General features: G+C 48.2%; 1 protein-coding gene across 1 annotated transcript in view; it reads left to right on the top strand.

Annotated features, from left to right (window-relative positions):
• PRKDC (protein kinase, DNA-activated, catalytic subunit) overlaps window positions 1-24,743 on the top strand; it is an 836,940-nt gene that overhangs the window by 682,005 nt on the left and 130,192 nt on the right. Inside the window, exon 74 of the mRNA XM_063923695.1 lies at window positions 11,005-11,216. Coding sequence (XP_063779765.1) covers window positions 11,005-11,216 — 212 coding nt within the window. The remainder of the gene's footprint in view (window positions 1-11,004; window positions 11,217-24,743) is intronic.

Below are 24,743 nucleotides of genomic sequence, written 5' to 3'. Positions count from 1 at the left end.
CACTCCCGCCACAAAGGCTGATGTCGCCCTTCTCCTATCCGAGATGCGTAATATTAAAAAATCAATACGTGCAGAAGTACAAGAGGCTATCTCGGGTCTAAAATCGGACGTGGATAGCCTGGGCACCAGAGTAGATGCCATCGAAAGAAAACAGGAGGAGCTTATCGCCTTCCAACAAGAATCAGAACAGGAGATATCTCAAATGCGTACGGATGTTATGCTCCTAGCGGACAAACAAGAAGATTTGGACAACAGGGGGCGCCGGAACAATCTTAGAATTCGTAACATCCCCGAGACGATAGAACAAAACCACCTCACGGACTATCTACTCCGCCTCTTCCGTTCACTCGCTCCCTCCGTCCCAGACGATATGCTTCTTCTAGACAGGGCTCACAGGGCTCTACGTCCTAGATCCCAAGACGCTAAAACACCAAGAGACGTAATCCTCCGCTTTCATTATTTCGCGGTCAAAGACCAAGTCTACGCCAAAACCAGGAGGATGTCGACGATCCCGTTCGAAGGCTCCGATCTCTTGATCTTCCAGGACCTGTCGCCGGTCACGCTGAACAGACGGAGGGAATTAAAAGACATAACCAAAGCCCTAAGAGATCATAATGTCCGATACAGATGGGGCTTCCCTTTTGCACTTCAAGTCAGAGCAGATGGTAAATTCCTCTCCGCTTGATCCCCAGATGAGGCCCTTCAACTACTACACCAACTGAACATCTCCGGCCCCCCGTCCACCCCTCAACATTCTCTCCCAGTCAACACCTCCCCTTCTCTCACAGCTCCAGCCTCAGAATGGACCACCGTCGGATCTGCTTCACACACCTCCCCAGATACATGAATTATCATGTATAGATGTCCAGGATAGGACTTGTGACCACACGAGTCCACAACGGACTACAGGGGGTCTTTCCGCACTATGCCAAGATCCCCATATGGTGTAGAGCCTTGGGTTAAGATAATGTCTACCATTTAATGCCTTGTTGATCCTGCTGTGGGGGGACCTGTCCGGGCCCTCGGGGCCGGGGTTCTTCGTGGCTGGCCGCGTGGGCTCCGGTCCCGGGAGGCCCGTATGGGCTGAGTTTGGGTTTTTTCTTGTTCTCCTTTTTTACCTCACGCAGGTCTTAATATTATTATTGTTAATATGCGATCAGCATGCCATGTTTACCCCCAGTCCTACTAATGCTGTTTCCCTCCCCCCCCCCCCTCCCCCCTCCCCTTTAAGCTCCCCTAGCTTATTGTTCGCACTGCGTACACTTAAATATAGTATGATCGCACACGGGACCCGGTCTCCTCTCTGAGCAGCTGGGTTCACCCACCCCCCATTCGACCTTTAGGGTCGACGTCGGACGACCTAGACCTGCGGGTCTGTCTCTCCCTTGGGTCCGACTGACGAGAATGGATTCCCTCCGCCCTTTAACCATTGTTGCTAATATATGCTTGTTCTTCATCTGTTCTCCTACCCTCTCTCTTCTCTTCTTTCTGATCCTCATTCCTTTTCTTTCCCCCCTATCTTTCGGAACTCCGCTGGCGCGCTCCCACATGAAAAGTGCTCTGCTCTCAAATCATGGTCCTTAGGATAATCACATTGAACACGAAAGGTCTAAATAGCCCACGTAAACGCTCTCTTTTGTTTCAATCCCTTAAGCAACTTAAAGGCGGTATCGTTTTTCTACAGGAGACCCACTTCTCAGGTAAATCACACCCAGCACTTAAGTCCAAACACTTCCCGCACACTTTCCATGCTTGCGACCCCATACACAAGAAGAAAGGGGTCTCTGTACTCTTTGCTAATCATTTAGATTTCATCCCCTCTGAAATACTGAGCGACCCTGAAGGCAGATACTTGTTGCTGGTAGGGTTGTTAAACGGGACTCCCTATACATTCCTAAATGTTTATGCTCCAAACCAGATCCAGGCTCCCTTTTTCCACTCCTTAAATAGCCTCTTAGCCCTACACAGACGCGGTAATGTGGTACTAGGGGGGGATTTTAACGTGACTTTAGACAGCGCTCTGGACAGATCTAAACCTCTGCCCAGATCCATGCGCCCCTCACACACGCGCAATGCAACTGCTTTGAACCTCCTGCTGTCACAGCACCTTCTCTTTGATGCATGGAGAGTAAAAGAGCCGACTGCCAAAGACTACACTTACTATTCCCCCATATACGATGTTTACACGAGATTAGACATGATTTTCCTGAGTTCGGAGCCTGCGCAAAGTATCATTGACACCTCCATTCACCCCAACACGTGGTCAGACCACGGTCCGGTCACCGTAGATGTCGCGGGCCCACACCCTCCCGCTTGCCACCCTGTGTGGAGATTGAACGATAGACTCCTTCTTAATCCCCAAACGAAAGCCCACATAGCCGCCGAAATCTCCCACTACTTTGAGACAAACACATCCCCATCTGTTCCCCCTATGTTACTTTGGGACGCTCACAAAGCGGTCATACGCGGATACCTGATCAGTGCCTCCTCTTATAACAAGAAGGCCAGATCCAAACGCATCCGGGAACTCACGGACATGCTTGGCTCCCTCTCACTGAAACACAAAAAAACAGGGTCCGAAATGGATCTTTCCGCCCTATCTGCGGTCAGAGGTGAGTTAAACATGCTCCTGACGACGAAGGTGGAGACCAGCTTGAAATGGCTCAACCAATCCTTCTACGAAAAAGGAGATAAAGCTGATCGGCTGCTAGCCTCTAGGCTCCGGGCTAAACTTACAAGGAATAACGTTATGTCTATCCAGCATCCCTCTGGTGTGAAGACTAGGGACCCCAAACGCATTACTGAAACTTTCTCTCGCTTCTACGAGAAACTATACAACGCCCATAAGACCACTCAGACGAAACCAGACTTTATTGGGGCTATTCGTACCTTCCTATCCCAATGCCATCTCCCTCGTTTAAGCACATCGGTTTCAGCCGAATTGAACTCGGAGATATCCGAAGAAGAAATTGCCACTGTTGTCAAATCCCTAAAACTTAGCAAAGCTCCTGGCCCAGACGGCTTTACGGCCGCATATTACAAGACCTTTCTCCCCCAACTTACACCTCACCTCTCAGCCCTTTTCAATGCTGTCTTGCAGGGAGCTTCTTTCTCCAAAGCAGCACTGGAGGCCAAGATAATAGTCATTCCTAAGGAGGGTAAGGACACATCTATTTGCGCTAACTATAGGCCTATATCATTACTTAACTCAGATATCAAGATCTATGCCAAAATATTAGCTCTCCGTCTAAATAGAGTCTTACCCCACCTTATCCATAACGACCAGGTAGGATTTATCCCCGGCCGCCAAGCACGAGACAACACGAGACGAATTATTAGCCTGACCCACTATATCAACCTTACACACACTCCTGCTCTCTTGCTTTCTCTGGACGCGGAGAAAGCATTTGACAGAATAGGATGGCCCTTTATGTTTGAAACTCTTGCACATCTGGGCTTTCAGGGGGAATTCCTTACAGGGATACAAGCCTTATATTCGACCCCTTCCGCTAGGGTATCTATAAACGGAGTACAATCTGACCCTTTGGACATCTCCAACGGTACCAGACAGGGCTGCCCACTCTCACCCCTGATCTTTGCCTTAGTGATAGAACCATTAGCTGCCCGAATCCGAGCCTCGCCCGATATCGGGGGGATAGGAGTAGGGGACTCTGTTTACAAGATCTCCTTGTTCGCAGACGACGTCCTCCTATCACTTTCCTCACCTCACACCTCTCTGCCGAACCTTTTTACTCTCCTATCTGAATACGGAAAGATATCGGGCTACAAAGTCAACTGGTCCAAGACGGAAGCTCTCCCCTTCCACATCTCCCCTCCCCAAATAGCCAACATGCAAAACAACTTCAAATTCACCTGGTGCACCTCTAAAATTCGATATCTGGGGGTCTATATTACGAGCCGATACGGAGACTTGTTTAAGGAAAATTTCTCGCCTTTGCTTAAAAATCTTAAGGCCGATCTCCATAAATGGCAATCATTAATCATATCTTGGTTAGGCCGTATCATAGCTCTGAAAATGAATATTGTCCCCCGCCTCCTCTATCTATTTCAAACGTTACCAGTGAAAGTACCGGACTCGGTACTGGCACAAATTCATACGTGGTTACTACGTTTTGTGTGGAGAAATAAAACTCCTAGGATAGGGTTCTCTACCCTCCGCAGACCAGTACAAGAAGGGGGGAGAGGATTCCCAGATATCCGTCTTTACTATCTGGCTACCCATCTCAGCCAAGCGGTTGCATGGTTCGCCCCTACACAGTCCATACGTTGGCTCCAGTTAGAGAGGACACTTAGCCACACTCCTCTATCGTCTCTACTCTTATCCCCTCCTAAATCTAGACCCCCCCATTTGCAACTCCACCCGGTTCTGGAATTCACTTGTCAGATCTGGGACTATTGTACACGCCATTTCCACATGCTGTCAGCCCCTTCGGCGCTTTCTCCATTATGGGGCAACCCTTCGTTCGTCCCAGGCCATTCCATGACCCGCTCGCACTCATGGTCGACACATAACATCCGCTTTGTTCTAGATGTATTGTCCGAGGGGACTTGTACACCCTTACCGGAAATTGCGTCAAAATATGACTTCCCGGATGCGAATCCTTTTACCTATCTCCAGGTGAGACACTTTGTCTCGTCCTTAACAAGCACATCCCCATTCCAACCTCTCTCCACCCTGGAGTCCTATTGTTATTACAAACCGCTCGCGCGTGGAATCATCTCCCAACTGTATTCCCTCCTCCAGGTAGGGGATAAGGAGACGACCCCGGCTTTTATACTCAAGTGGGAACAGGACCTTGGCCCGATACCAGATGACTATGATTGGTCAGATGTCTTTGCGGCTGCCGCAAAATCCTCGATTTCAACCCTAGTTAAGGAAAACGCATATAAAATCTTATATCGGTGGTATCTAGTCCCCTCCAGACTACACAAAATGTTTCCCTCCTCTCAGCCATTGTGCTGGAGAGGATGCGGCGGACACGGCTCTTTCCTCCATATATGGTGGACGTGCCCTAAAATCGAGCTATTCTGGGATTCAGTCGCCCACCTGTTGAGTACAGTGCTCCAGACCCGGATATACAAAGATCCTTGGTCCTTCCTGCTAGGCCTCCCCACTGCCAATGCACCTCCGAACTCCGGTAAATTACTGACACAGATCTTGAACGCGGCTAGATGCGCAATTGCCCTAAATTGGAAAAAGAGGGAGTCCCCCCCTATACAACAGATCATCAACAAAGTATGGTACTTCGCAAGCATGGAAAAAATCACTGCATACCTCCATAACAGATCTTTTCAGTTTCTTCAAATATGGGAACTTTGGTTTGACTCACAGGCTCCCGCACACGGAGCTCGACCCCCCAGGAGCTCGACGGCCCTACTATTATGATCCCTGTACTCTCCTAGCCTGACAAGTAGCTCAGAGGATTTCCCCAACATGTCCTTTCCGTGTTCCCCGAGTAGCACTTTCCATTTAGTGATAGCGCCATGCACGTACCAGCGCAAAACGGGGGCGTACCAGCGGCATTTCCCTAACCCTGTCACCTCTCCTCCTACTCTATTCCCTCCCCATCTCCCCTGTCTCTTTTTCTCGCCTCTCAGGTTCTATCTCTCTAGTCTCTACCCTCCTACAGTCATAATTACGAACCTGTGTGTCGGTCCCCACCCATTTGAATAGTCTCTGTACACCCTGAGACATAACTTTTTGCTGTATCTTTGCATTGTGGGAACCACATGTTCCTTATTATAAGGTTATATTTCTGTTATCGGTAATGTAATATTAGACAGAACAGCCCACCCCAAGAAAGGGGGGAGGCTGCAGTAATGTTTGTAACATGTAAAGTTTATACCCTGAAAATTAAAATAAACAATTTAAAAAAAAGAAAAAAAGAGAGGGGGGTCACTAAATTTAGGCGCAATATTGTATATACAAGCAGCTATTGGGAAAAATTCACTCAATATAGTGTTAATCCCTAAATTATATAGCGCTCTGGTGTTTGCTGGCATACTCTCTCTCTGTCTCCCCAAAGGGCTGTGTGGGGTCCTGTCCTCAGCCAGAGCATTCCCTGTGTGTGCGGTGTGACGGTACGGCTGTGTCGACACGTTTGATGAGGAGGCTTATGTGGTGGCAGAGCAGATGCCGATAAATGTGCTGTCGCCCCCTGTGGGGCCGACACCAGAGTGGATGGATAGGTGGAAGGTATAAACCGACAGTGTCAACTCCTTACATAAAAGGCTGGATGACGTAACAGCTGTGGGACAGCCGGCTTCTCAGCCGCGCCTGCCCAGGCGTCTCAAAGGCCATCAGGGGCTCAAAAACGCCCGCTCCCTCAGATGGCAGACACAGATGTCGACACGGAGTCTGACTCCAGTGTCAACGAGGTTGAGACATATACACAATCCACTAGGAACATCCGTTACATGATCCCGGCAATAAAAAATGTGTTACACATTTCTGACATTAACCCAAGTACCACTAAAAAAGGGTTTTATGTGTGGGGAGAAAAAGCAGGCAGTGTTTTGTTCCCCCATCAAATGAGTGAATGAAGTGTGAAAAAGCGTGGGTTCCCCCGATAAGAAACTGGTAATTTCTAAAAAGTTACTGATGGCGTACCCTTTCCCGCCAGAGGATAAGTTACGCTGGGAGATATCCCCTAGGGTGGATAAGGCGCTCACACGTTTGTCAAAAAAGGTGGCACTGCCGTCTTAGGATACGGCCACTTTGAAGGTACCTGCTGATAAAAAGCAGGAGGCTATCCTGAAGTCTGTATTTACACACTCAGGTACTAGACTGAGACTTGCAGATAGTACTGCTGCAGCGTGGTCTGTGACCCTGTCAAACAGGGATACTATTTTGCGAACATAAGAGCATATTAAAGACGTCGTCTTATATATGAGGGATGCACAGAGGGATATTTTGCCGGCTGGCATCCAGAATTAATGCAATGTCCATTCTGTCAGGAGGGTATTAGAGACCCGACACTGGACAGGTGATGCTGACTTTAAAAGGCACATAGAGCCTTATAAGGGTGAGGAATTGTTTGGGGATGGTCTCTGGGACCTCGTATCCACAGCAACAGCTGGGAAGAAAAATTTTTACCTCAGGTTTCCTCACAGCCTAAGAAAGCACTGTATTATCGGGTACAGTCCATTCGGCTTCAGAAAAGCAAGCGGGTCAAAGGCGCTTCCTTTCTGCACAGAGACGAGGGAAGAGGGAAAAAGCTGCACCAGTCAGCCAGTTCCCAGAATCAAAATTCTTCCCCCGCTTCCTCTGAGTCCACCGCATGACGCGGGGGCTCCACAGGAGTAGCCAGTTACGGTGGGGGGGCGCCTCAAAAATTTCAGCGATCAGTGGGCTCGCTCACAGGTGGATCCCTGGATCCTTCAAGTAGTATCTCAGGGGTACAAGCTGGAATTCGAGGCGTCTCCCCCCCGCCATTTCCTCAAATCTGCCCTTGCCGACAACTCCCTCAGACAGGGAGGCTGTGCTAGAGGCAATTCACAAGCTGTATTCCCAGCAGGTGATAGTCAAGGTGCCCCTACTTCAACAAGGACGGGGTTACTATTCCACACTGTTTGTGGTACCGAAACCGGACGGTTCGGTGAGACCCATGTTAAATTTGAAATCCTTGAACACATACATAAAAAAATTCAAGTTCAAGATGGAATCGCTCAGGGCGGTTATTGCAAGCCTGGAGGAGGGGGATTACATGGTATCCCTGGACATCAAGGATGCTTACCTACATGTCCCCATTTACCATCCTCACCAGGAGTACCTCAGATTTGTGGTACAGGATTGCCATTACCAATTCCAAACACTGCCGTTTGGACTGTCCACGGCACCGAGGGTCTTTACCAAGGTAATGGCAGAAATGATGATACTCCTTCGAAAGAAGGGAGTTTTAATTATCCCGTACTTGGACGATCTCCTTATAAAGGCGAGGTCCAAGGAGCAGTTGTTGGTCGGAGTAGCACTATCTCGGGAAGTGCTACAACAGCACGGATGGATTCTATACATTCCAAAGTCACAGCTGGTTCCTACCACACGCCTACTGTTCCTGGGGATGGTTCTGGACACAGAACAGAAAAAAGTATTTCTCCCGCAGGAGAAAGCCAAGGAGCTGTCATCTCTAGTCAGAGACCTCCTGAAACCAAAACAGGTATCGGTGCATCACTGCACACGAGTCCTGGGAAAAATGATAGCTTCTTACGAAGCAGAATTCCATTCGGCAGGTTCCATGCAAGAACTTTTCAGTGGGACCTCTTGGACAAGTGGTCGGGATCGCATCTTCAGATGCATCGGCTGATACCCTGGTCCTTGGAGACAGGGTTATCTCTACTGTGGTGGCTGCAGAGTGCTCATCTTCAAGAGGGCCGCAGATTCGGCATACAGGACTGGGTCCTGGTAACCACGGATGCCAGCCTTCGAGGCTGGGGGGCAGTCACACAGGGAAAAAATTTCCAAGGACTTTGGTCAAGTCAGGAGTCGTCCCTACACATAAATATTCTGGAACTGAGGGCCATTTACAATGCCCTAAGTCTGGCAAGGCCTCTGCTTCAAAACCAGCCGGTACTGATCCAATCAGACAACATCACGGCAGTCGCCCATGTAAAACGACAGGGCGGCACAAGAAGCAGGATGGCGATGGCAGAAGCCACAAGGATTCTCCGATGGGCGGAAAATCACGTCTTAGCACTGTCAGCAGTGTTCATTCCGGGAGTGGTCAACTGGTAAGCAGACTTCCTCAGCAGACACGACCTACACCCGGGAGAGTGGGGACTTCATCCAGAAGTCTTCCAACTGTTGGTAAACTGTTTGGAAAGGCCACAGGTGGACATGATGGCGTCCCGCCTAAACACAAAACTAGATATTGCGCCAGGTCAAGGGACCCTCAGGCGATAGCTGTGGACGCTCTAGTGACACCGTGGGTGTACCAGTCGGTTTATGTATTCCCTCCACTGCCTCTCATACAAAAGGTACTGAGAATAATAAGAAGACGAGGAGTAAGAACGATACTCGTGGTTCCGGATGGGCCAAGAAGAGCTTGGTACCCAGAACTTCAAGAAATGATATCAGAGGACCCATGGCCTCTACCGCTCAGACAGGATCTGCTACAGCAGGGGCCCTGTCTGTTCCAAGACTTACCGCGGCTGAGTTTGACGGCATGGCGGTTGAATTCCGGATCCTAAAGGAAAAGGGCATTCCGGAGGAAGTCATTCCTACGCTGATAAAAGCCAGGAAAGAAGTAGCCGCAAACCATTATCACCGTATTTGGCGAAAATATGTTGCGTGGTGTGAGGCCAGGAAGGCCCCAACAGAGGAATTTCAGCTGGGTCGTTTTCTGCTCTTCCTACAGTCAGGAGTGACTATGGGCCTAAACTTGGGTTCCATTAAGGTCCAGATTTCGGCTCTGTCGATATTTTCTTCCAGAAAGAACTGGCTTCACTGCCTGGAGTTCAGACATTTGTAAAGGGAGTGCTACATATTCAGCCCCCTTTTGTGCCTCCTGTGGCACCTTGGGATCTCAACGTGGTGTTGAGTTTCCTAAAAGCACATTGGTTTGAGCCACTTAAAACTGTGGATTTGAAATATCTCACGTGGAAAGTGGTCATGTTATTGGCCTTGGCTTCGGCCAGGCGTGTGTCAGAATTGGCGGCTTTGTCATGTAAAAGCCCTTATCTGATTTTCCATATGGATAGGGCAGAATTGAGGTATCGTCCCCAGTTTCTCCCTAAGGTGGTATCAGCTTTTCACTTGAACCAACCTATTGTAGTGCCTGCGGCTACTAGGGACTTGGAAGATTCCAAGTTACTGGACGTAGTCAGGGCCTTAAAAATTTATATTTCCAGGACGGCTGGAGTCAGGAAAATTGACTCGCTTTTTATCCTGTAGGCACCCAACAAAATAGGTGCTCCTGCTTCTATGCAGACTATTGCTCACTGAATTTGTAGCACAATTCAGCTGGAGCATTCTGCGGCTGGATTGCCGCATCCTAAATCAGTAAAAGCCCATTCCACGAGGAAAGTGGGCTCATCTTGGGCGGCTGCCCGAGGGGTCTCGGCTTTACAACTTTGCCGAGCTGCAACTTGGTCAGGGGCAAACACGTTTGCAAAATTCTACAAATTTGATACCCTGGCTGAGGAGGACCTTGAGTTCTCTCATTCGGTGCTGCAGAGTCATCCGCACTCTCCCGCCCGTTTGGGAGCTTTGGTATAATCCCCATGGTCCTTACGGAGTTCCCAGCATCCACTAGGACGTCAGAGAAAATAAGATTTTACTCACCGGTAAATCTATTTCTCGTAGTCCATAGTGGATGCTGGGCGCCCATCCCAAGTGCGGATTGTCTGCAATACTTGTATGTAGTTATTGCCTAACTAAGGGTTATTGTTGAGCCATCTGTTGAGAGGCTCAGTTATATTTCATACTGTTAACTGGGTATAGTATCACGAGTTATACGGTGTGATTGGTGTGGCTGGTATGAGTCTTACCCGGGATTCAAAATCCTTCCTTATTGTGTCAGCTCTTCCGGGCACAGTATCCTAACTGAGGTCTGGAGGAGGGTCATAGTGGGAGGAGCCAGTGCACACCAGGTAGTCTAAAAGCTTTCTTTTAGTTGTGCCCAGTCTCCTGCAGAGCCGCTATTCCCCATGGTCCTTACGGAGTTCCCAGCATCCACTACGGACTACGAGAAATAGATTTACCGGTGAGTAAAATCTTATTATTATTCAGTTGTTACATAAGCTATTCTCACTACAGTGTACTGTATAGCTATCATAAACCGTTTGGACAACTGTCTCTAAGAAACTCTAAAACATAAATGTCTATTTCTCCACTGCATCAACAAGGTGATATTGTCTTTCAGTCAATCTTCTAAATGAACAACTGCTGTACAAGCCATTTCTTTCGGTCATGTCTTTATCAAATTTTGATTTTCATTTAACACAAAACAATTATGATTCTGGCTTTTGTATTTTTTTTTCCTTTAGGTTAGTTCTGTTCCATGCTGGCAGTTCATTGGCTGGATCAGTCAAATGATGACACTACTTGATAAAAAGGAATCCCTCGCAGTACAGTTTATTATAGAAGAGATTTGTAACCATTACCCTCAGGCTCTTGTGTACCCTTTCATGATCAGTGGGAAAAACTATAACTTTCCAGATACAATTCATGGACACAAGAATAAAGAGTTTGTTGAAAGGTAAGAAAATATATATTATTATTTATATAGTTGTTTATTGAGTACTGCTGCTCTATATGCTGTATACACAAACCATACCATTAAAACTACTGACAGGTGAAAACAAAAAAACAAAACAAAAAAAAATAAAATATATATATATATATATAAAATATTGCGCCACTTGCGAGTAAACCAGCTTAATATTGTCTGGTTAATATTTTAGGATATTTTAAATTTGTGCAGACATATATATAAATATATTGTGTAAAGAACACTCCGCAATGTGTATGGGTGTCAGCCACTCCCCAAGTACACAGGGGTGGTAAGTCCCTGTAAAAACATTTTATGGAAGAAAAGGAATGGGGGTATAAGCGACCAATGGTGTTATATTAGAATAGACTAAAAATGGAAGGATACCCAATGTTTAAAAAATATATATACAATTTATTGTAACAACAGGAGCAAAAATATTATAATACAGTTATATAAAAACTTAATCACATCTGACATAAAAAAAATTTTTTAGATATTTTTTAAGAACACAGATGAGATGAAAAAATTAGCAAATATAAAATAAAAAGGTGTATAAAAATTAGTGATGTGCACCGGAAATTTTTCGGGTTTTGGATTCGGTTCCGAGGCCGTGTTTTGGATTCGGACGCGTTTTGGCAAAACCTCCCTGAAATGTTTTTGTCGGATTCGGATGTGTTTTGGTTTCGGGTGTTTTTTTTTACAAAAACCCCTCAAAAACCGCTTAAATCATAGAATTTGGGGGTCATTTTGATCCCATAGTATTATTAACCTCAATAACCATAATTTCCACTCATTTTCAGTCTATTCTGACCACCACACACCTCACAATATTATTTTTAGTCCTAAAATTTGCACCGAGGTCGCTGGATGACTAAGCTAAGCGACCCAAGTGGCCGACACAAACACCTGGCCCATCTAGGAGTGGCACTGCAGTGTCAGACAGGATGGCACTTCAAAAAAATAGTCCCCAAACAGCACATGATGCAAAGAAAAAAAAGAGGCACAATGAGGTAGCTGTGTGACTAAGCTAAGCGACCCAAGTGGCCGAAACAAACACCTGGCCCATCTAGGAGTGGCACTGCAGTGTCAGACAGGATGTCAGATTTAAAAAATAGTCCCCAAACAGCACATGATGCAAAGAAAAAAAGAGGTGCACCAAGGTCGCTGGATGGCTAAGCTAAGCGACACAAGTGGCCGACACAAACACCTGTCCCATCTAGGAGTGGCACTGCAGTGTCAGACAGGATGGCACTTCAAAAAAATAGTCCCCAAACAGCACATGATGCAAAGAAAAAAAAAGAGGCGCAATGGGGTAGCTGTGTGACTAAGCTAAGCGACCCAAGTGGCCGACACAAACACCTGGCCCATCTAGGAGTGGCACTGCAGTGTCAGACAGGATGGCAGATTTAAAAAATAGTCCCCAAACAGCACATGATGCAAAGAAAAAAAAGAGGTGCACCAAGGTCGCTGGATGGCTAAGCTAAGCGACACAAGTGGCCGACACAAACACCTGGCCCATCTAGGAGTGGCACTGCAGTGTCGGGCAGGATGGCACTTCAAAAAAATAGTCCCCAAACAGCACATGATGCAAAGAAAAATTAAAGAAAAAAGAGGTGCAAGATGGAATTGTCCTTGGGCCCTCCCACCCACCCTTATGTTGTTTAAACAGGACATGCACACTTTAACAAACCCATCATTTCAGCGACAGGGTCTGCCACACAACGGTGACTGAAATGACTGGTTGGTTTGGGCCCCCACCAAAAAAGAAGCAATCAATCTCTCCTTGCACAAACTGGCTCTACAGAGGCAAGATGTCCACCTCCTCCTCATCGTCCGATTCCTCACCCCTTTCACTGTGTACATCCCCCTCCTCACAGATTATTAATTCGTCCCCACTGGAATCCACCATCTCAGGTCCCTGTGTACATTCTGGAGGCAATTGCTGGTGAATGTCTCCACGGAGGAATTGATTATAATTCATTTTGATGAACATCATCTTCTCCACATTTTCTGGAAGTAACCTCGTACGCCGATTGCTGACAAGGTGAGTGGCTGCACTAAACACTCTTTCGGAGTACACACTGGAGGAGGGGAAACTTAGGTAAAATAAAGCCAGTTTGTGCAAGGGCCTCCAAATTGCCTCTTTTTCCTGCCAATATACGTACGGACTGTCTGACGTGCCTACTTGGATGCGGTCACTCATATAATCCTCCACCATTCTTTCAATGGTGACAGAATCATATGCAGTGACAGTAGACGACATGTCAGTAATCGTTGGCAGGTCCTTCAGTCCGGACCAGATGTCGGCACTCGCTCCAGACTGCCCTGCATCACCGCCAGCGGGTGGGCTCGGAATTCTTAGCCTTTTCCTCGCAGCCCCAGTTGCGGGAGAATGTGAAGGAGGAGCTGTTGATGGGTCACGTTCCGCTTGACTTGACAATTTTCTCACCAGCAGGTCTTTGAACCTCTGTAGACTTGTCTGCCGGAAAGAGAGATACAACGTAGGTTTTAAATCTAGGATCGAGCACGGTGGCCAAAATGTAGTGCTCTGATTTCAACAGATTGACCACCCGTGAATCCTGGTTAAGCGAATTAAGGGCTCCATCCACAAGTCCCATATCGCTCTGTTTTAGCTCCTCCTTCAATGTCTCCAGCTTCTTCTGCAAAAGCCTGATGAGGGTGACCTGACTCAGGCTGGCAGTGTCTGAACTGACTTCACGTGTGGCAAGTTCAAAGGGTTGCAGAACCTTGCACAACGTTGAAATAATTTTCCACTGCGCTTGAGTCAGGTGCATTCCCCCTCCTTTGCCTATATCGTAGGGATGTGTAGGCTTGAATGGTCTTTTGCTGCTCCTCCATCCTCTGAAGCATATAGAGGGTTGAATTCCACCTCGTTACCACCTTTTGCTTCAGATGATGGCAGGGCAGGTTCAGGACTGTTTGCTGATGCTCCAGTCTTCGGCACGTGGTGGCTGAATGCCGAAAGTGGCCCGCAATTCTTTGGGCCACCGACAGCATCTCTTGCACGCCCCTGTCGTTTTTTTAAATAATTCTGCACCACCAAATTCAATGTATGTGCAAAACATGGGACGTGCTGGAATTTGCCCAGATGTAATGCACGCACAATATTGGTGGCGTTGTCCGATGCCACAAATCCCCAGGAGAGTCCAATTGGGGTAAGCCATTCTGCGATGATGTTCCTCAGTTTCCGTAAGAGGTTGTCAGCTGTGTGCCTCTTATGGAAAGCGGTGATACAAAGCGTAGCCTGCCTAGGAACGAGTTGGTGTTTGCGAGATGCTGCTACTGGTGCCGCCGCTGCTGTTCTTGCTGCGGGAGGCAATACATCTACCCAGTGGGCTATCACAGTCATATAGTCCTGAGTCTGCTCTGCTCCACTTGTCCACATGTCCGTGGTTAAGTGGACATTGGGTACAACTGCGTTTTTTAGGACACTGGTGACTCTTTTTCTGACGTCTGTGTACATTTTCGGTATCGCCTGCCTAGAGAAATGGAACCTAGATGGTATTTGGTACCGGGGACACAGTACCTCAATCAAGTCTCTAGTTCCCTGTGAATTAACGGTGGATACCGGAAACACGTTTCTCACCACCCAGGCTGCCAAGGCCTGAGTTATCCGCTTTGCAGCAGGATGACTGTTGTGATATTTCATCTTCCTCGCAAAGGATTGTTGGACAGTCAATTGCTTACTGGAAGTAGTACAAGTGGTCTTCCGACTTCCCCTCTGGGATGACGATCGACTCCCAGCAGCAACAACAGCAGCGCCAGCAGCAGTAGGCGTTACACTCAAGGATGCATCGGAGGAATCCCAGGCAGGAGAGGACTCGTCAGACTTGCCAGTGACATGGCCTGCAGGACTATTGGCTTTCCTGTCTAAGGAGGAAATTGACACTGAGGGAGTTGGTGGTGTGGTTTGCAGGAGCTTGGTTACAAGAGGAAGGGATTTAGTGGTCAGTGGACTGCTTCCGCTGTCATCTAAAGTTTTTGAACTTGTCACTGACTTCTGATGAATGCGGTCCAGGTGACGTATAAGGGAGGATGTTCCGAGGTGGTTAACGTCCTTACCCCTACTTATTACAGCTTGACAAAGGCAACACACGGCTTGACACCAGTTGTCCGCATTTCTGCTGAAATAAATCCACACCGAAGAGGTGATTTCTCTAACGTCCTAAGTGGATGCTGGGGACTCCGTAAGGACCATGGGGAATAGCGGCTCCGCAGGAGACTGGGCACAAAAGAAAAGCTTTAGAACTACCTGGTGTGCACTGGCTCCTCCCCCTATGACCCTCCTCCAAGCCTCAGTTAAGATTTTGTGCCCGAACGAGAAGGGTGCACACTAGGTGGCTCTCCTGAGCTGCTTAGTGAAAAGTTTAGTTTTAGGTTTTTTATTTTCAGTGAGACCTGCTGGCAACAGGCTCACTGCATCGAGGGACTAAGGGGAGAAGAAGCGAACTCACCTGCGTGCAGAGTGGATTGGGCTTCTTAGGCTACTGGACATTAGCTCCAGAGGGACGATCACAGGCCCAGCCATGGATGGGTCCCAGAGCCGCGCCGCCGGCCCCCTTACAGAGCCAGAAGACAGAAGAGGTCCGGAAAATCGGCGGCAGAAGACGTCCTGTCTTCAACAAGGTAGCGCACAGCACTGCAGCTGTGCGCCATTGCTCTCAGCACACTTCACACTCCGGTCACTGAGGGTGCAGGGCGCTGGGGGGGGGCGCCCTGAGACGCAATAAAAACACCTTGGATGGCAAAAAATGCATCACATATTGCTCCTGGGCTATATGGATGCATTTAACCCCTGCCAGAATACATAGAAAAACGGGAGATAAGGCCGCCGATAAGGGGGCGGAGCCTATCTCCTCAGCACACTGGCGCCATTTTCCCTCACAGCTCCGTTAGAGGGAAGCTCCCTGGCTCTCCCCTGCAGTCACTACACTACAGAAAGGGTTAAAAAAGAGAGGGGGGGCACTAATTACGCGCAGTATTAAATAAAACAGCAGCTATAAGGGGAAAAACACTTATATAAGGTTATCCCTGTATATATATAGCGCTCTGGTGTGTGCTGGCAAACTCTCCCTCTGTCTCCCCAAAGGGCTAGTGGGGTCCTGTCCTCTATCAGAGCATTCCCTGTGTGTGTGCTGTATGTCGGTACGTTTGTGTCGACATGTATGAGGAGAAATATGATGTGGAGACGGAGCAGATTGCCTGTAATAGTGATGTCACCCCCTAGGGGGTCGACACCTGAGTGGATGAACTGTTGGAAGGAATTACGTGACAGTGTCAGCTCTGTATAAAAGACAGTGGTTGACATGAGACAGCCGGCTACTCAGCTTGTGCCTGTCCAGACGTCTCATAGGCCGTCAGGGGCTCTAAAGCGCCCGTTACCTCAGATGGCAGATATAGACGCCGACACGGATACTGACTCCAGTGTCGACGGTGAAGAGACAAATGTGACTTCCAGTAGGGCCACACGTTACATGATTGAGGCAATGAAAAATGTTTTACACATTTCTGATAATAAGAGTACCACCAAAAAGGGGTATTATGTTCGGTGAGGAAAAACTACCTGTAGTTTTCCTGAATCTGAGAAATTAAATGAGGTGTGTGATGATGCGTGGTTTTCCCCCGATAACAACTGATAATTTCTAAAATGTTATTGGCATTATATCCTTTCCCGCCAGAGGTTAGGGTGCGTTGGGAAACACCCCCTAGGGTGGAAAAGCGCTCACACGCTTGTAAGGGCTCTACCCTCTCCTGAGATGGCCGCCCTTAAGGATCCTGCTGATAGAAAGCAGGAGGGTATCCTAAAATGTATTTACACCTATACTGGTGTTATACTGCGACCAGCAATCGCCTCAGCCTGGATGTGCAGTGCTGGGTTGGCGTGGTCGGATTCCCTGACTGAAAATATTGATACCCTAGATAGGGACAGTATATTTTTGCCTATAGAGCATTTAAAAGATGCATTTCTATATATGCGTGATGCACAGCGGAATATTTGCCGACTGGCATCAAGTCTAAGTGCGTTGTCCATTTCTACCAGTAGAGGGTTATGGACACGACAGTGGTCAGGTGATGCGGATTTCAAACGGCATTTGGAAGTATTGCCTTATTAAGGGGAGGAGTTATTTGGGGTCGGTCTTTCAGACCTGGTGGCCACGGCAACAGCTGGGAAATCCACGTTTATACCCCAGGTCGCCTCTCAACATGAGAAGACGCCGTATTATCAGGCGCAGTCTTTTCGTGGACAAGCGGGCAAAAGGTTCCTCATTTCTGCCCCGTGACATAGGGAGAGGAAAAAAGGCTGCAGAAATCAGCCAGTTCCCAGGAACAGAAACCCTCTCCCGCCTCTGCCAAGCCCTCAGTGTGACGCTGGGGCTTTACAAGCAGAATCAGGCACGGTGGGGGGCCCGTCTCAATGAATTTCAGCGCGCAGTGGGCTCACTCGCAAGTAGACCCCTGGATCCTTCAGGTGATATCTCAGGGTTACAAATTGGAATTCGAGACGTTTCCCCCTCGCCGTTTCCTAAAGTCGGCTTTACCGATGTCTCCTTCTGACAGGGAGACAGTTTTGGAAGCCATTCACAAGCTGTATTCCCAGCAGGTGATAATCAAGGTACCCCTCCTGCAACAGGGAACGGGGTATTATTCCACACTGTTGTGGTACCGAATCCGGACGGCTCGGTGAGACCGATTCTAAATCTAAAATCTTTGAACACTTACATACAGAGGTTCAAATTCAAGATTGAGTCACTCAGAGCAGTGATTGCGAACCTGGAAGAAGGGGACTACATGATGTCTCGGGACATCAAGGATGCTTACCTTCATGTCCAAATTTACCCTTCTCACCAAGGGTACCTCAGGTTTATGGTACAGAACTGTCACTATCAGTTCAGACGCTGCCGTATGGATGGTCCACGGCCCCCCGGGTCTTTACCAAGGTAATGGCCGAAATGATGATATTCCTTCGAAGGAAGGGAATTTTAGTTATCCCTTACTTGGACGATTCCCTGATAAGGGTAAGATCCAGGGAACAGTTGGAGGTCGGTGTAGCACTATCTCAGGTAGTGTTGCGGCAGTACGATTGGATTCTCAATATTCCAAAATCGCAGCTGGTTCCGACGACTCGTCTTCTGTTCCTAGGGATGATCCTGGACACAGTCCAGAAAAAGGTGTTTCTCCCGGAAGAGAAAGCCAGGGAGTTATCCGAGCTAGTCAGGAACCTCCTAAAACCGAGCCAAGTCTCAGTGCATCAATGCACAAGGGTTCTGGGTAAAATGGTGGCTTCCTACGAAGCAATCCCATTCGGCAGATTCCATGCAAGAACTTTCCAGTGGGACCTGCTGGACAAATGGTCCGGGTCGCATCTTCAGATGCACCTGTCACCAAGAACAAGGGTGTCCCTCCTGTGGTGGTTGCAGAGTGCTCATCTTCTAGAGGGCCACAGATTCGGCATTCAGGACTGGGTCCTGGTGACCACGGATGCCAGCCTGCGAGGCTGGGGAGCAGTCACACAGGGAAGGAATTTCCAGGGCTTATGGTCAAGCCTGGAGACATCACTTCACATAAATATCCTGAAGCTAAGGGCCATTTACAATGCTCTAAGCTTAGCAAGACCTCTGCTTCAAGGTCAGCCGGTGTTGATCCAGTCGGACAACATCACGGCAGTCACCCACGTAAACAGACAGGGTGGCACAAGAAGCAGGAGGGCAATGGCAGAAGCTGCAAGGATTCTTCGCTGGGCGGAAAATCATGTGATAGCACTGTCAGCAATTCCGGGAGTGGACAACTGGGAAGCAGACTTCCTCAGCAGACACGACCTCCACCCGGGAGAGTGGGGACTTCACCCAGAAGTCTTCCACATGATTATAAACCGTTGGGAAAAACTCGACAGGTATTGCGCCAGGTCAAGGGACCCTCAGGCAATAGCTGTAGACGCTCTGGTAACACCGTGGGTGTACCAGTCAGTGTATGTGTTCCCTCATCTGCCTCTCATACCCAAGGTACTGAGATTGATAAGATGGAGAGGAGTAAGCACTATATTCGTGGCTCCGGATTGGCCAAGAAGGACTTGGTAACCGGAACTTCAAGAGATGCTCACGGAGGATCCGTGGCCTCTACCTCTAAGAAGGGACCTGCTTCAGCAAGGACCCTGTCTGTTCCAAGACTTACCGCGACTGCGTTTGACGGCATGGCGGTTGAACGCCGGATCCTGAAGGAAAAAAGGCATTCCGGATGAAGTCATCCCTATCCTGATCAAAGCCAGGAAGGATGTAACCGCAAAACATTATCACCGCATTTGGCGAAAATGTTGCGTGGTGCGAGGCCAGTAAGGCCCGACGGAGGAAATTCAACTGGGTCGATTCCTACATTTCCTGCAAACAGGAGTGTCTATGGGCCTGAAATTGGGGTCCATTAAGGTTCAAATTTCGGCCCTGTCAATTTTCTTCCAAAAAGAACTAGCTTCAGTCCCTGAAGTTCAGACGTTGTAAAAGGGGTACTGCATATACAGCCTCCTTTTGTGCCTCCAGTGGCACCTTGGGATCTCAATGTAGTTTTTGGGTTCCAAAAAGTCACATTGGTTTGAACCACTTAAATCTGTGGAGTTAAAATATCTCACATGGAAAGTGGTCATGCTGTTGGCCCTGGCCTGGGCCAGGCGCGTGTCAGAATTGGCGGCTTTATCCTGTAAAAGCCCTTATCTGATTTTCCATTCGGACAGGGCGGAATTGAGGACTCGTCCTCAGTTTCTCCCTAAGGTGGTTTCAGCGTTTCACCTGAACCAACCTATTGTGGTGCCTGCGGCTACTAGGTACTTGGAGGACTCCAAGTTGCTAGACGTTGTCAGGGCCCTGAAAATATATATTTCCAGGACGGCTGGAGTCAGAAAATCTGACTCGCTGTTTATCCTGTATGCACCCAACAAGCTGGGTGCTCCTGCTTCTAAGCAGACTATTGCTCGTTGGATTTGTAGTACAATTCAGCTTGCACATTCTGTGGCAGGCCTGCCACAGCCAAAAATCTGTAAATGCCCACTCCACAAGGAAGATGGGCTCATCTTGGGCGGCTGCCCGAGGGGTCTCGGCTTTACAACTTTGCCGAGCAGCTACTTGGTCAGGAGCAAATACGTTTGTAAAATTCTACAAAATTGATACCCTGGCTGAGGAGGACCTGGAGTTCTCTCAATTGGTGCTGCAGAGTCATCCGCACTCTCCCGCCCGTTTGGGAGCTTTGGTATAATCCCCATGGTCCTTACGGAGTCCCCAGCATCCACTTAGGACGTTAGAGAAAATAAGAATTTACTTACCGATAATTCTATTTCTCGTAGTCCGTAGTGGATGCTGGGCGCCCATCCCAAGTGCGGATTATCTGCAATACTGGTACATAGTTATTGTTACCAAAAAATCGGGTTATTGCTGTAGTGAGCCATCTTTTCTAGAGGCTCCTCTGTTATCATGCTGTTAACTGGGTTTAGATCACGAGTTGTACGGTGTGATTGGTGTGGCTGGTATGAGTCTTACCCTGGATTCAAAATCCTTCCTTATTGTGTACGCTCGTCCGGGCACAGTATCCTAACTGAGGCTTGGAGGAGGGTCATAGGGGGAGGAGCCAGTGCACACCAGGTAGTTCTAAAGCTTTTCTTTTGTGCCCAGTCTCCTGCGGAGCCGCTATTCCCCATGGTCCTTACGGAGTCCCCAGCATCCACTACGGACTACGAGAAATAGAATTATCGGTAAGTAAATTCTTATTTTTTTTTGTATTTTGACCAGGCATGTCAATGGCCATATTCGTCCCACGGGCAACAGGTGTCTCCCCGGGTGCCTGACTTAAACAAACCACCTCACCATCAGAATCCTCCTTGTCAATTTCCTCCCCAGCGCCAGCAACACCCATATCCTCATCCTGGTGTACTTCAACAGTGACATCTTCAATTTGACTATCAGGAACTGGACTGCGGGTGCTCCTTCCAGCACTTGCAGGGGGCGTGCAAATGGTGGAAGGCGCAACCTCTTCCCGTCCAATGTTGGGAAGGTCAGGCATCGCAACCGACACAATTGGACTCTCCTTGGGGATTTGTGATTTAGAAGAACGCACAGTTCTTTGCTGTGCTTTTGCCATCTTAACTCTTTTAAATTTTCTTGCAGGAGGATGAGTGCTTCCATTCTCAGGTGAAGCTGAACCACTAGCCTTGAACATAGGCCAGGGCCTCAGCTGTTCCTTGCCACTCCGTGTCGTAAATGGCACAATGGCAAGTTTACGCTTCTCCTTAGATGATTTTGATTTAGATTTTTGGGTCATTTTACTGAGCTTTATTTTTTTTGACTTTACATGCTCTCTACTATGACATTGGGCATCGGCCTTGGCAGACGACGTTGATGGCATTTCATCGTCTCGGCCATGACTAGTGGCAGCAGCTTCAGCACGAGGTGGAAGTGGATCTTGATCTTTCCCTATTTTACCCTCCACCATGTTGTTCTCCATTTTTTAATGTGTGGAATTATATGCCAGTAATATATCAATAGCAATGGCCTACTACTATATATACTGCACACAACTGAAATGCACCACAGGTATGGATGGATAGTATACTTGACGACACAGAGGTAGGTAGAGCAGTGGCCTACTGTACGGTACTGCTATATATTATATACTGGTGGACAGCAAACTGTGCAAAACTGAAATGCACCACAGGTATGGATGGATAGTATACTTGACGACACAGAGGTAGGTAGAGCAGTGGCCTACTGTACCGTACTGCTATATAGTGTATACTGGTGGTCAGCAAACTGTGCAAAACTGAAATGCACCACAGGTATGGATGGATAGTATACTTGACGACACAGAGGTAGGTAGAGCAGTGGCCTTCTGTACCGTACTGCTATATAGTATATACTGGTGGTCAGCAAACTGTGCAAAACTGAAATGCACCACAGGTATGGATGGATAGTATACTTGACGACACAGAGGTAGGTAGAGCAGTGGCCTACTGTACCGTACTGCTATATAGTATATACTGGTGGTCAGCAAACTGTGCAAAACTGAAATGCACCACAGGTATGGATGGATAGTATACTTGACGACACAGAGGTAGGTAGAGCAGTGGCCTTCTATACCGTACTGCTATATAGTATATACTGGTGGTCAGCAAACTGTGCAAAACTGAAATGCACCACAGGTATGGATGGATAGTATACTTGACGACACAGAGGTAGGTAGAGCAGTGGACTACTGTACCGTGCTGCTATATATATAGTTATACTGGTGGTCAGCAAAATTCTGCACTGTCTTCCTACTATATACTACAATGAAGCACAGATATGGAGCGTTTTTTCAGGCAGAGAACGTATAATACTGGTGGTCACTGGTCAGCAAAACTCTGCACTGTCCTCCTACTATATAATACTGCTGGTCCCCAGTCCCCACAATAAAGCAATTAGCACACTGAGCACAGATATTTGCAGCACACTGAGCACAGTCAGATATGGAGCGTTTTTCAGACAGAGAACGTAGATATTTGCACTTGTAGCACACTGAGCACAGATATTTGCAGCACACTGAGCACAGATATTTGCAGCACAATTTGCAGCCCACTGAACATAGAAACTGAGAGGACGCCAGCCACGTCCTCTCACGATCATCTCCAATGCACGAGTGAAAAATGGCGGCGACGCGCGGCTCCTTATATAGAATACGAATCTCGCGAGAATCCGACCGCGGATGATGACGTTCGGGCGCGCTCGGGTTAACCGAGCAAGGCGGGAGGATCCGAGTTGCTCGGACCCCGTGAAAAAAAAGGTGAAGTTCGGGCGGGTTCGGATCCCGAGGATCCGAACCCGCTCATCACTAATAAAAATAAAAGGTAAATATATATATCTTAACTCAGAGGTCATCAGAAGGATTGGCCCAATGCGTTTCGTCTCGCAGACTTCATCACTTGGACGGTCTAGTATCATAGGATATAGATGGGGTCCATTGGAGCCTGGCACTTTAAATTTCTTCAGAGTGTGCTGGCTGCTCCCCTCTGTGCCTCTCCCGCAAACCCAGTTTAGAAAAAATGTGCCAAAGGAGCCGTGTGCATTCTCTGGAGTTCCATAGGTTTTTTCTTCAAATTTATTTTAGTTTGTTGTTTTCAGGCAGGACTGGTTGGCACCAGTCTGCCTGCATCGTGGGGCTTGGGTGGGGGGAACCGGCACCAACCTATTGCTAGTGTTAATGGTCCGGATCCCCGCTTTCAGGACATGGCTCCTGAAGGGGGTTGTCTTGCTTGCCCACAGCAGTGTGCGATCTCCCCCACAGCATGCCGCCACCCCTAATTGCTGAGCTGAAGACGTGCTGGTGGCGAGTACAGAATTGGGGTTCCGGTTAGTGGGTCCCCAGTACCACTGGCAGCATTAGGGCAGCAGGGCTGCCAGTGGTCAGCGAGGGGCTGCTGTTGTCCCGCTGTATAAGCCCACAAACTGGCGCTGAAGCTGAAAAGGGGTTTTAACACCATTTTCTCTGTGTATTGTAACTTGCCAGTATAAATTATTTGGGAACACCGCGCGCCATTAAGGGGGCGGGGCTTCCCGGAGAGCGGGACCAGCGGCTCGGTTCGGCCAATCTTGAACCTCAAATCTCTGAATCTGTACTTACGGGTATTCAAATTCAAGATGGAGTCTCTGAGAGCAGTGGTTGCTGGCCTGGAAGAAGGGGAGTTCCTGGTATCCCTGGATATCAAGGATGCGTATCTTCACATCCCGATATGACAGCCTCATCAAGCTTACCTCAGGTTTGCACTAAAGGAAGATCACTTCCAGTTCCGGGTCCTACCCTTTGGTCTCTCCACGGCACCGAGGTTGTTCACAAAGGTGATGGCAGAGATGATGCTCCAGCTCCATGTGATGTGAGTGAACATAGTTCTGTACTTGGACAATCTCATAAAAGCTGTGTGTGCAGACCACGTTTGTTGGAAAGCATCGACGTGACTACGCAGCTGCTCAGGCATCACAGGTGGATTCTCAATTTGCAGAAATCCCAACCGGAACATTCGCAGAGGCTTCAGTTCCTGGGGATTATACTGGACACGGTGTCTCAGCAAGTGTTCCTTCCTATGGACAAAGCACTGACAATTCAGTCAATGGTTCGCTCCGTTCTGATGCCGACCAAGATCTTGGTGCATCTTTGCATACGCCTGCTTGGAAAGATGGTGTCCTCATACGAGGCAATTCAGTATGTAAGATTCCTTTCCCAACAGATCCCGCTGGATCTGTTGGACAAGTGATCAGGATCGCACCTACATGTGCTCCAGAGGATATACCTTTCACCAAAAGCAAAGATTTACTGTGGTGGTTGCAGATCTCCCACCTAGTGGAGGGTCGACCATTCGGATATCAAGCTTGGATCCTGTTGACTACGGAAGCGGGACTCCACGATTAGGGTGTAGTGACCCAGGGGGCTCAGTTCCAAGGAAGGTGGTCGCCCCAGGAGGCTTTTCTTCCAATAAACATTGTGGAA

This window comes from Pseudophryne corroboree, chromosome 5 (assembly GCF_028390025.1).
Source record: "Pseudophryne corroboree isolate aPseCor3 chromosome 5, aPseCor3.hap2, whole genome shotgun sequence".
NCBI lineage: Eukaryota > Metazoa > Chordata > Amphibia > Anura > Myobatrachidae > Pseudophryne > Pseudophryne corroboree.
This window is presented reverse-complemented; position numbering and strand designations above follow the sequence as displayed.